The 13,579-nt window shown below is 42.2% G+C and overlaps 1 protein-coding gene across 10 annotated transcripts in view; it reads left to right on the top strand.

The window, feature by feature from the left end:
* Positions 1 to 3,496, top strand: part of RCC1 (regulator of chromosome condensation 1) — a 30,474-nt gene extending 26,978 nt beyond the window's left edge. For 9 of the 10 annotated variants that reach the window (XM_077150605.1, XM_077150602.1, XM_077150598.1 and 6 more), the window contains 4 exons: positions 469 to 624; positions 843 to 962; positions 1,323 to 1,475; positions 2,367 to 3,496. In XM_077150605.1, coding sequence (XP_077006720.1) covers positions 469 to 624; positions 843 to 962; positions 1,323 to 1,475; positions 2,367 to 2,542 — 605 coding nt within the window. In that variant the 3' untranslated portion in view covers positions 2,543 to 3,496. Of the gene's footprint in view, positions 1 to 468; positions 625 to 842; positions 963 to 1,322; positions 1,476 to 1,621; positions 1,775 to 2,366 lie in introns of all 10 variants that reach the window. The other variant, XR_013171135.1, reaches the window with a different exon arrangement.
* The last annotated feature ends 10,083 nt before the right edge of the window (positions 3,497 to 13,579 follow it).

Raw genomic sequence — 13,579 nt, 5'->3', positions numbered from 1 at the left:
CAAGGAGGAACAGGAGAGGGATTCCCTTTGCCTCCTCAGGCTGTGGCATCACACAGACCTGGGGTGGTAGTTAAGAACTCAGACTTTAGAGCCAGACTACCCCAGATTGAATCCTGATTCTTCTACCTGCTAGCTATGGGATCCTGGATAGAATGTCATCATCTCTAAACTGTGCATAATAATACTACCTGTGCTCACTGTGCTGTTGTGAGGTTCAATGAGTTAATATGAGAGTGCCTGACAGGTTGTAAATTCCATGTAAGTGTTAGTTCTGGTCGTGGGAATCTGAGCAAGGCTGATGTTTGTACTCTTTTGGCCTCATTTTTCTCTTCTGTAAAATGGGGATAAGAATCTCTGCTTGACCTCCCTCCCAGAGCTTTAGTAATAGAGGGAAAACAGACTCAGGGAGGAAGAGGGAAGAGGGGTCATCTGTGCCTGTCACTGATCCTGGCTTCCCTCTGCCTCCAGAACGATTCCTGGCCCCCAAGTGTGTGATGCTAAAATCCAGGGGAAGCCGGGGCCCTGTGAGGTTCCAGGACGTCTTCTGTGGTGCCTACTTCACCTTTGCTGTCTCCCGTGAGGGCCACGTATATGGCTTTGGCCTCTCCAACTACCACCAACTTGGTGAGTCCCTAGCCCACCATTGGGTTCTCCTCCTGGCTCTACCACTCCTTTGTTGTGCAGTCCTGGGGGTCACCTAACCCCTCAGAACCCCAGTTTTATCATCTGTAAAGTGAGAATACCTATACCCTGGTGCGGGTGGCCTCCCTTGGGGAGGAGGTTGGGAAAGACAATTCCTGTAACACCTGCATCCTTGTGGCTCATTCCCGGCTTCCCCACAGGAACCCCAAGCACGGAATCATGCTTCGTACCCCAGAATCTGACATCCTTCAAGAACTCCACCAAGTCCTGGGTGGGCTTCTCTGGTGGCCAGCACCACACAGTTTGCATGGATTCAGAAGGTGGGACCTCCATGTCCTTCCCAGGTTGAGGGTAGACTAATCCCTGGACCCAGGCCTGGCCAAACTCAGAAGACCATGTCCTTGGAACTTGGGCCTCCTCCATGGGTTGGGCCACATGTGGGTCCATGAGGACCTCCTTCAGCAGAGTCCTGGATCTTTTCTGATTTGTGAGCTCAATGGGGGCCCACGTGGAGGTTCTCTCAGGCCACCCCAAACTGGGAAGAGACACTGAAGACCCCCTCCTGACCACTCTGGAAGGAAGGCACCAACTCCCATGGGCATGGGAACTCATCTGGCCTTCTGTCCATTCTGTCTAGAACATGCCCTCTGCTGTTCTCACTGCTCTCCCTCCTCCCACAGGAAAGGCGTACAGCCTGGGCCGGGCTGAGTATGGGCGGCTGGGCCTCGGGGAGGGTGCTGAAGAGAAGAGCACACCCACCCTCATCCCCAGGCTGCCTGACGTGTCCTCAGTGGCTTGTGGAGCTTCTGTAGGGTATGCTGTGACCAAGGATGGTGAGTGGGGCTGTCCCATGTCTCTGGGGGGTTGGGAGTCAGGATTCTCACCAGAGTCTCTGGCAGGCACTGAGGTGCACCTTCAGATGCAGCTGAGATGTGGAAAGAGTTTTTTTTCACGATGCTGCCTTTCTCCTGATTCTCAGAAGCTCTGGCTTTGATGAACATAAAATGAGAAAACAGACTGTTTTAATGAAGTTCAGTTGTTCTGTGGAGGAAAAAAAGCAAAGGAAGAGAGATCACTGGAGCCCAGGGAAGCAATGGGACTTGAACCCAGATCACCAGCTTCCCAGGGAGTTGTACGTAGAATCTTATTAAGTAAAAGAAGGTTTGGTAATGAGGGTCCTAGCAGTCACAGTAGGGGAGGGTCTGAAGAAGCAGCCACCAAAGCCTGAGTGAATGTGTGGGACAGCCAGGGGGGCCTTAGAAGTCTGGTGTGGGGCAGGTACTTGTTCTGAGGTTATCCGGGAAGATTTCCTGAGAAAGCAGGGCTTGTGCTGAACCTCGAAGCTTCTGTCCCTTATGAGAAAAAAAAGATGGCATCCCAGACAGATTAACATCCAGCATAGTCTGAGGTTGTTGGGCCTGAGGAATGGAGGGTGGTGTAGGAGGTTGGGGGGTGGCCAGTCACGTGGAGTCTGGAATGCCATACCTAGGAGCACAGAGGAGAGGACCCTTTGGCATTGCTTAAAGACAGCAGTCTCTGGTTTACAAAGCTCTTATCCATCATCTCCTTGGCTTCCACCCAGCTCCCCTGACCTCCAGGAGGCTGGGACCTTGCCAGGTCGCTATAGGGCAAAACCAGAATTCACCCCATGGCCCAGGCTTCTCACCGTGGAAGGTGAACCTGGGGATCCTGGAGACAGCTGCCGCCATTTCTCTCCCTTGCAGGTCACATTTTCGCCTGGGGCATGGGTACCAACTACCAGCTGGGCACAGGGCAAGATGAGGATGCTTGGAGCCCTGTGGAGATGACCGGCAAACAGTTGGAGAACCGTGTGGTTTTGTCCGTGTCCAGTGGAGGCCAGCACACAGTCTTATTAGTGAAGGACAAGGAACAGAGCTGATGAAACCCCTGAGGACTTGGCTCCAGCACCCTCTCGTCTCCCCCATGGAACAGGGAAGCAGTGACAACTACAGATCCCAGCAGCCCTCCCCCCAGTCCTGAGTACTCTGTCAATTCCTGTCTTTTTCCCATCAGCAGAACAGAATCCTTTTTCTTCTTCCTCCTCCTCTCGGAAATCATTCTAGGACCTGCAGAAGAAGAGGGTAGAAGGAAGACGGGAGGGAGTTTGGGTCAGAAGAAACATTGTTCCCTCCAGACCTGTGTGGCTAGACCTTTCCCCCACATTACTATTTCCCATGGTTTTGGCTGGCTTTGGCCTTGTCTCCCAAAAAAGCAAAACTTCTTCCCCTGGGAATTTGGTGTACACACTCTGAATAATTTGGGCTCCATCAAGCCCTACTCTAGTCATGCACACTCTTCCTGTTCCTAACAATCCACAGACAGACAAATGGTACAGTCGCGAGACCCAGCTGTCCTGGCCCCCTGCCTGGGGAAATGGAGAAGAGGCAGGGCTATTCGGCCATGGGCAGCACCAAGCTCTGGATGAGTGTTTGTGGGTCAGAAAAAGGACAGTGATCCTCCATGTGATGGAAAAAACGATCTCCCAGAAGCACAAATCATTCTTCTGCCTCTCAGACATTGCCTGTTTTTGGCACCATCCAGCCTGCCTCACCTGCAGCCCAGGGCCTGGAACCCAGAAGGGAAACACTCCCAGAAGGGCATGGTATGAGTGGAGAGGAGGACAGAAAGTTTTATAAAAGAAGTTACAGCAATATTGAGAAAGGGTGGAGGGAGGAAGAGGGCTGGAGAGCCAGAGACTGGTCCCAAGAAAGGGGAAGCAGCAGCTTATACAGCGGCTGAGAAAATAGTTTTGATTTTTTAAAAAGTACAATATTTTGGAGGGGAGAGTGAAATCTTTTAACACTTTGAATAAATTTAGAGTTTTGTAAAAACAGGTCCCTTGTTTTCTGTATGCTTCCTGCTTTATTAAAGGAGCAACTGCTGTGTGCAAGGCACTGCTAGGAAGGGTAGAATAAAACCATGTCTGAACCTGTGCCAGGGCTGGGACTTAGATAAGGTCAAGATATCAGCTGCTGGTGTGGTTATTCCCAGGAGTCTAAATCTAATCAAAAGTTTTTTTCTTTTTTCTTCTTACAATTACGGTTTTATTATGGTAAAAGGAATAAGTCAAAAGAGACACAGGGTGAGGTGTAGGAGGGTCTCAAACACAAATTTCTGTGTCTTCTCCACTTGGAGTGAGAACATATCACCCTCCTAGCACAGCGATTAGGAATCGTGGAAGCTCTTCTGGGCTTCTAGTATACTGAGTTTATACGAGATCTCATTACATAGGCATGAGGGATGCAACCAATGTCACATCAGTTGAGTTCAAACTGCAGACTTGAGTTTTTTAAAATATATTTTTATGGAGGAATCTAAACACAGTCCATAGAATACAACTTGATTGCATTTTGATTGGATATTTGTATTTTGGAAATCAATGGATTTTTAAAAATTGTGTGGTATGATATTCAAGAAAAAGGCACAGGTCTTTTTATTATTATTAATTTAAAAAAAACACAACATTTAGAAATCATTCCATTCTATATATGCAATCAGTAATTCTTAATATCATCACATAGATGTATGATCATCATTTCTTAGTACATTTGCATCGATTTAGGAAAAGAACTAGCAAAACAACAGAAAAAGATATAGAATGGTAATATAGAGAACAAAATTTAAAAAAATAATATATATATATAAAAAGGGAAAAAAAAACTATAGCTCAGATGCAGCTTCATTCAGTGTTTTAACATAATTACATTTCAATTAGATAGTATTGTGCTGTCCATTTTTGAGTTTTTGTATCTAGTCCTGTTGCACAGTCTGTATCCCTTCAGCTCTAATTACCCATTGTCTTACCCTGTTTCTAACTCCTGATGGTCTCTGTTACCAATGACATACTCCAAGTTTATTCTCTAATGTCGGTTCACATCAGTGGGACCATACAGTATTTGTCCTTTAGTTTTTGGCTAGTCTCACTCAACATAATGTTCTCTAGGTCCATCCATGTTATTACATGCTTCATAAGTTTATTCTGTCTTAAAGCTGCATAATATTCCATCTTATGTATATACCACAGTTTGTTTAGCCACTCGTCTGTTGATGGACATTTTGGCTGTTTCCATCTCTTTGCAATTGTAAATAACGCTGCTATAAACATTGGTGTGCAAATGTCCGTTGTGTCTTTGCCCTTAAGTCCTTTGAGTAGATGCCTAGCAATGGTATTGCTGGGTCGTATGGCAATTCTATATTCAGTTTTTTGAGGAACCGCCAAACTGCCTTCCACAGTGGTTGCACCATTTGACATTCCCACCAACAGTGGATAAGTGGCACAGATCTTTTAACATCCGAATCCTAAATAGATTTTTGAGTATAGTACATCACTAGAAATGCTAAGCTTACTGTTGAATCATTTTCAACAGCTGATATTTTTAATGTATTTGCACCCTTAAGGCAATTTACTTTAATGCAGATTGTTTAACAAGCAACTAAATCATAGAACTCACCTGTCCTATATGATGGCTACTAGCTACTAGTTTAGTAAGTGTAATTTAGAATTCACTTAGTCATAATAGCCACACTTCAAGTACTCAGCAAGCCATATGTGGCTAGTATCTTCAGTAACTGTACTGCCCAAATAATGGGATATGTCTGTGCAGAAAGTTAGAATGGACAGCACTGATAAAGAGGGTCTCAACACATGTAACAGTAAAGTTATTAATGCCAGGAGGATTCTTGGATGGCAATGGCTCTAGGGGAAAAAGAAATACAATATATAGGTTTGGAATACATTGTATTTTCCCCTTCAAAGTTGCCTCTTGATGCAAGCACTATACTGATTAGAAATTTATTCTCAAAAGGAAAAGTCATGGGCAGGCCACAGTGGCTCAGCAGGCAAGAATGCTTGCCTGCCATGCCAGAGGACCCGGATTCGATTCCCGGTGCCTGCCCATGTGAAAAAAAAAGAAAAAAGAAGTCACACTTGGTGTCAATATTTTCTTTGTAAGGAGGTCCCTTGGATTATATTGACTAGAGTTTTCCCTTTTGAGGTAGATCAGGTTGAAGATACCTTGTTCTTAAAATAATAGCCTTGTGCGTTAACATGGGTCAGGTCTTATGGTGAGCACTTTACATGAATTAGTTCCTGTAGTCTTCACAGTGACTCTGCAAACCAGGAATTACTACTCTTCCATACAAATGAGGAAGAGGCCAAGAAGCTTCTAAATGCACAGGCAAGACTGGAATCTAAATTGTCCTCCACTTGAGCCCAGAACCTCAATTCCTTTTCCCTATATTGCACCTAAGAGATTAATGAAGCTCTCTCTAGGTGTTTATATACAGTAGAACAGTGATAGGCTCATAGTAGGTGCTCTGTCTTTACTATTATGATTTTTGTGCAATTTTTAATTGTCTTGTTTTACACGTGCTTAGTTTTTGTTTTTGTTTTTAATGTCATTAATTCAGTGCCATTATATCAGAAGTGTAGATCTTTAATTGGGTTCAAACACATCAGTTAATCTAATTTCATCTTTTTCTCCATCTTCTGACCTAGATCGTTTGCCCAAAAGCAAAGGTAATCATAGTTCCCTATATGCCTCAGCTGTAAATAATATTTACAAAAACGGTAGTGGAAATGTTCAGTGGGTTTTAACAGAAATTATAAATGGAAGAGGGGGGAGAAAAGTATATGTATGGGGGAGAGGTTCCTAAAGTAATATCAAACTACAAATCTGTTTAGAAATATGCAGATAGATGCTAGAAAAAAAATGAGAGATTTGAAAATAGTGGTCACAAGGGAGTGTGATTGACGCCAGGCATAGTTGGGTGAAGGACTGCTATTATTCAAATACGTTTTCAGTGCCCAGCATATCCCCAGAAATCATAGGAACTTGATTAAAAAAACAAAGATACCTCTCCAATGGAGCTTACATTCTAAATTAAAAATATACAAACTCCCACATGTAAAATATATATTTAAAACGTAAGTAAAAAGAATGATAGCATGTGGCAGGCAAATAGTGTCAAATAAATAATCAGTAATTAGCAGTAGGTGAGGCTGGGATTGATGCACCACTTTTTAAAATCTATGTCGCTGACTTCCGGAGAAGATGGCGGCTTAGTAAGGTGCGTGCGTCTTAGTTCCTCCTCCAGAACAACTACTAAATAACTAGAAACAATACAGAATAGCTCCCAGAGTCACGACAGAGACCAGACACACAGTGTACCCCAGGCTGGAACGGCTGGACCAGCTACGAGACTCCGCTGCGGTGAGGTCCCCGAGAGGTGCGCACTTCCCCGGGCCGCAGCAGCTGGCGGCAGGCCCCCCTCCCTCCCTCCTTCCTGGTCCGGACGAGAGACTCGGATCGGTGGTTCCCAAAGCCGCGGTGGCCGGCGACCAGAGCCCCTCACATACACGCGGCTTCCTGGGCCAGCTGGGAGCCTCGGATCGGCTGCTCCCCAAGCCGCGGCAGCCGGCGACTGGAGCCCCTCACATACACACGGCTTCCCGGGCCGGCTGGGAGCCTCGGATTGGTGGTTCCCCAAGCCCCGGCGGCCAGCGCCCCTCCCCCACACGTGGCTTCCCGGGCTGGCTGGGAGCCTCAGATCAGCAGTTCCCCAAGCCGCGGCGGCTGGCGACCAGAGTCCCTCCCCCTCACGCGGCTTCCCGGAGGGAAAGGAAAGAGACTCCAACAGTAGTAGAGACTGAGCCCAACCTAATACCAATAGTGGCATTAATGAACAACTTCTGACTACTAAAAATAGGCCCTCAGCTCAGGCAAAACTGATCAAGGCGGAAGTCGCCGATTGGGTTAACTGAAAAAGAGGAAAGGGGGTGAAACAGAGCCTTCTGCGGCTGTTTCTGCGGAGGCTTGGCTGCCTCTGGGCTCAGCACTGGGATTACACTGGTTGTGACTGCCCCAAACACAGAGGCGGGCTGCTTTCAGGGCTCTCTACCACCTGAACCTTCCCCGCGGGAGGGGTGAAACACAACTCAGGTGGAATCCCTCTCTCAAGGAATTCAGATCCCAGGACTTCACAATTTGAAGTCATTAAAACCAACCTACAACCTTTCCTCTGTCTCCACCACACACCCAGCAGCAAGAGTCTTCCAAAGTTAAAGGAGCCACAACATCTTTTGCTGGTGGGACCCGCAGACAGACAAGCACCACATACTGGGCAGGATAAGAAAAACAGAGCCCAGAGACTTCACAGGAAAGTCTTTCAACCTACTGGGTCCCACACTCAGGGAAATCTGATTAAATGCCCAGACGCCAGCAAAAAAAATCACACCAGGAAAATTGAAGATATGGCCCAGTCAAAGGAACAAACCCATAGCTCAAATGAGATACAGAAGCTGAGACAACTAATTCTGAATACATGAACAGAAATGGAAAACCTCTTCAAAAACCAAATCAATAAATTGAGGGAGGACATGAAGAAGGCATGGGATGAACAAAAAGAAGAAATGGAAAGTCTGAAAAACAAATCACAGAACTTATGGGAATGAAAGATACAGTAGAAGAGATGAAAAAAACAACGGAAACCTACAATGGTAGATTTAAAGAGACAGAGGCTAGAATTAGTGAACTGGAGGATGGGAACATCTGAAATCCAAAAAGAAACAGAAATTATAGGGAAAAGAATGGAAAATTTTGAGCAGGGGCTCAGGGAATTGAATGATAATATGAAGCGCACAAATATATGTGTTGTGGGTGTCCCAGAAGGAGAAGAGAAGGGAAAAGGAGGAGAAAAACTAATGGAAGAAATTATCACTGAAAATTTCCCAACTCTTATGAAAGACCTAAAATTACAGATCCAAGAAGTGCAACGCACCCCAAAGAGAATAGATCCAAATAGGCGTTCTCCAAGACACTTACTAGTTAGAATGTCAGAGGTCAAAGAGAAAGAGAGGATCTTGAAAGCAGCAAGAGAAAAGCAATCCATCACATACAAGGGAAACCCAATAAGAATATGTGTAGATTTCTCAGCAGAAATCATGGAAGCAAGAAGACAGTGGGATGATATATTTAAATTCTAAAAGAGAAAAACTGCCAACCAAGACTCCTATATCCAGCAAAATTGTCCTTCAAAAATAAGGGAGAAATTAAAACATTTTCAGACAAAAAGTCACTGAGAGAATTTGTGACCAAGAGACCAGCTCTGTAAGAAATACTAAAGGGAGCACTAGAGTCAGATACGAAAAGACAGAAGAGAGAGGTATGGAGAAGAGTGTAGAAAGAAGGAAAATCAGATATGATATATATGATACAAAAGGCAAAATGGTAGAGGAAAGTATTGCCCAAACAGTAATAACACTAAAAGTTAACGGACTGAATTCCCCAATCAAAAGACATAGACTGGCAGAATGGCTTAAAAAACAGGATCCTTCTATATGCTGTCTACAGGAAACACATCTTAGACCCAAAGATAAACATAGGTTGAAAGTGAAAGGTTGGGAAAAGATATTTCATGCAAATAACAACCAAAAAAGAGCAGGAGTAGCTATACTAATATCCAACCAAGTAGACTTCAAATGTAAAACAGTTAAAAGAGACAAAGAAGGATACTATCTACTAATAAAAGGAACAATTAAACAAGAAGACATAGCAATCATAAATATTTACGCACCGAATCAGAATGCCCCCAAATTACGTGAGGAATACACTGCAATTACTGAAAAGGGAAATAGACACATCTACCATAGTAGTTGGAGACTTCAATTCACCACTCTCATCAATGGACAGAACATCTAGACAGAGGATCAATAAAGAAACAGAGAATTTGAATATTACAATAAATGAGCTAGACTTAACAGACATTTATAGGACATTACATCCCACAACAGCAGGATACACCTTTTTCTCAAGTGCTCATGGATCATTCTCAAAGGTAGACCATATGCTGGGTCACAAAGCAAGTCTCAACAAATTTAAAAAGATTGAAATCATACACAACACTTTCTCAGATCATAAAGGAATGAAGTTGGAAATCAATAATAGGCAGAGTGCCAGAAAATTCACAAATACGTGGAGGCTCAACAACACACTCTTAAACAACCAGTGGGTCAAGGAAGAAATTACAAGAGAAATCAGTAACTATCTCGAGGCGAATGAAAATGAAAACATAACATATCAAAACCTATGGGATGCAGCAAAGGCAGTGCTAAGAGGGAAATTTATTGCCCTATATGCCTATATCAGAAAAGAAGAAAAGGCAAAAATTCGGGAATTAACTGTCCACTTGGAAGAACTGGAGAAAGAACAGCAAACTAACCCCAAAGCAAGCAAAAGGAAAGAAATAACAAAGATTAGAGCAGAAATTAATGAAACTGAAAACATGAAAACAATAGAGAAAATCAATAAGACCAGAAGTTGGTTCTATGAGAAAATCAACAAAATTGATGGGCCTTAGCAAGATTGACAAAAAGAAGAAGAGAGAGGACACAAATAAATAAGATCAGAAATGGAAGAGGAGACATAACCACTGACCTCACAGAAATAAAGGAGGTAATAACAGGATACTATGAACAACTTTACGCTAATAAATACAACAATGTAGATGAAATGGACAAGTTCCTAGAAAGGCATGAACAACCAAGTTTGACTCAAGAAGAAATAGATGACCTCAACAAACCAATCACAAGTAAAGAAATTGAATCAGTCATTCAAAAGCTTCCCAAAAAGAAAAGTCCAGGACCAGACGGCTTCACATGTGAATTCTATCAAACATTCCAGAAAGAATTAGTACCAACTCTCCTCAAACTCTTCAAAAAAATCGAAGTGGAGGGAAAGCTACCTAATTCATTCTATGAAGCCAACATCACCCTCATACCAAAACCAGGCAAAGATATTACAAAAAAAGAAAACTACAGACCAATCTCTCTAATGAATATAGATGCAAAAATCCTCAACAAAATTCTAGCAAATCGAATCCAGCAACACATTAAAAGAATTATACATCATGACCAAGTAGGATTCATCCCAGGTATGCAAGGATGGTTCAACATAAGAAAATCAATTAATGTAATACACCATATCAACAAATCAAAGCAGAAAAATCACATGATCATCTCAATTGATGCAGAGAAGGCATTTGACAAGATTCAACATCCTTTCCTGTTGAAAACACTTCAAAGGATAGGAATACAAGGGAACTTCCTTAAAATGATAGAGGGAATATATGAAAAACCCACAGCTAATATCGTCCTCAATGGGGAAAAATTGAAAACTTTCCCCCTAAGATCAGGAACAAGACAAGGATGTCCATTATCACCACTATTATTCAACATCGTGTTGGAGGTTCTAGCCAGAGCAATTAGACAAGAAAAAGAAATACAAGGCATCAAAATTGGAAAGGAAGAAGTAAAACTATCACTGTTTGCAGACGATATGACACTATACGTTGAAAACCCAGAAAAATCCACAACAAAACTACTAGAGCTAATAAATGAGTACAGCAAAGTAGCAGGTTACAAGATCAACATTCAAAAATCTGTAGTGTTTCTATACACTAGCAATGAATAAACTGAGGGGGAAATCAAGAAACGAATTCCATTTACAATTGCACTAAAAGAATAAAATACTTAGGAATAAATTTAACTAAAGAGACAAAAAACCTATACAAAGAAAACTACAAGAAACTGTTAAAAGAAATCACAGAAGACCTAAATAGATGGAAGGGCATACCGTGTTCATGGATTGGAAGACTAAATATAGTTAAGATGTCAATCCTACCTAAATTGATTTACAGATTCAATGCAATACCAATCAAAATCCCAACAACTTGTTTTTCAGAAATAGAAAAACCAATAAGCAAATTTATCTGGAAGGGCTAGGTGCCCCGAATTGCTAAAAGTATCTTGAGGAAAAAAAACGAAGCTGGAGGTCTCACGCTGCCGGACTTTAAGGCATATTATGAAGCCACAGTGGTCAAAACAGCATGGTACTGGCATAAAGACAGATATATCAACCAATGGAATCAAGTAGAGTGCTCAGATATAGACCCTCTCATCTAGGGACATTTGATCTTTGATAAGGCAGTCAAGCCACCTCACCTGGGACAGAACAGTCTCTTCAATAAATGGTGCCTAGGGAACTGGATATCCATATGCAAAAGAATGAAAGAGGACTCGTATCTCACACCCTATACAAAAGTTAACTCAAAATGGATCAAAGATCTAAACATTAGGTCTAAGACCATAAAACAGTTAGAGGAAAATGTAGGGAGATATCTTATGAATCTTACAATTGGAGGTGGTTTTATGGATCTTAAACCTAAAGCAAGAGCACTGAAGAAAGAAATAAATAAATGGGAGCTCCTCAAAATTAAACACTTTTGTGCATCAAAGAACTTCATCAAAGAAAGTAGAAAGACAGCCTACACAATGGGAGACAATATTTGGAAACAACATATCATTTAAAGGTCTAGTATCCAGAATTTATAAAGAGATTGTTCAACTCAACAACAAAAAGACAGCTAATCCAATTACAAAATGGGAAAAAGACTTGAACAGACAACTCTCAGAAGAGGAAATACAAATGGCCAAAAGGCACATGAAGAGATGCTCAATGTCCCTGGACATTAGAGAAATGCAAATCAAAACCACAATGAGATATCATCTCACACCCACCAGAATGGCCATTATCAACAGAACAAAAAATGACAAGTGCTGGAGAGGATGCAGAGAAAGAGGCACACTTATCCACTGTTGGTGGGAATGTCAAATGGTGCAACCACTGTGGAAGGCAGTTTGGCGGTTCCTCAAAAAGCTGAATATAGAATTGCCATACGACCCAGCAATACCATTGCTAGGTATCTACTCAAAGGACTTAAGGGCAAAGACACAAATGGACATTTGCACACCAATGTTTATAGCAGCGTTATTTACAATTGCAAAGAGATGGAAACAGCCAAAATGTCCATCAACAGACGAGTGGCTAAACAAACTGTGGTATATACATACGATGGAATATTATGCAGCTTTAAGACAGAATAAACTTATGAAGCATGTAATAACATGGATGGACCTAGAGAACATTATGTTGAGTGAGTCTAGCCAAAAACTAAAGGACAAATACTGCATGGTCCCACTGATGTGAACCGACATTAGAGAATAAACTTGGAATATGTCATTGGTAACAGAGACCATCAGGAGTTGGAAGTAGGGTAAGATAATGGGTAATTGGAGCTGAAGGGATACAGACTGTGCAACAGGACTGAATACAAAAACTCAAAAATGGACAGCACAATACTACCTAATTGTAATGTAATTATGTTAAAACACTGAATGAAGCTGCATCTGAGCTATAGTTTTTTTTGTTTTGTTTTTGTTTTTTTATGTTTTTTGTACTTTTTTTCTCTATATTATCATTTTATTTCTTTTTCTGTTGTCTTGCTATTTCTTTTTCTAAATTGATGAAAATGTACTAAGAAATGATGATCATACATCTATGTGATGATATTAAGAATCACTGATTGCATATGTAGATGGAATGATTTCTAAATGTTGTGTTAGTTATTTTTTTTTAACAAAAAAAGATGTAAAAAAAAAAAAATGTATGTAGCTAAAGTCTCTAGCCACTGGTACTAGGTAACAGAGAGTAGGCTAAAGCTGGAAATTTGGCAATTCACGTTGACCTCAAATTTTCAGGCTGATGGGTGCCCGGGTTTGAGGCACAAAGCCCTAAACTTAGGATGTATAGGCAGCTAAGAAGGAGCTTTAGGGGCCATCTGCAGAGAGGGATCCCATAAAGGGACTTTCAGGTATTTGGGGTGAGCTTCACTATGAGAAAGCGATGACAACCATTACCTACAAGAGAGTTTCCACTCAGAAAAAGGCTGAGGTTTGGGACACTCCCAAACTAGAGATGTCTCAAAATTCAACTGTCAGGATTATCCAGTCATTCAAACCATGTTTTCTATGTGCGGGTTACCGTGTTTACAAAGTTTAGAGCTCTTGGCTGTTTGGACT

The sequence above is a fragment of the Tamandua tetradactyla genome, chromosome 2 (assembly GCF_023851605.1).
Source record: "Tamandua tetradactyla isolate mTamTet1 chromosome 2, mTamTet1.pri, whole genome shotgun sequence".
NCBI classification, from domain to species: domain Eukaryota; kingdom Metazoa; phylum Chordata; class Mammalia; order Pilosa; family Myrmecophagidae; genus Tamandua; species Tamandua tetradactyla.
The sequence above is the reverse complement of the archived record's forward strand: the minus strand, read 5'-3'. Positions and strand labels throughout refer to the sequence as shown.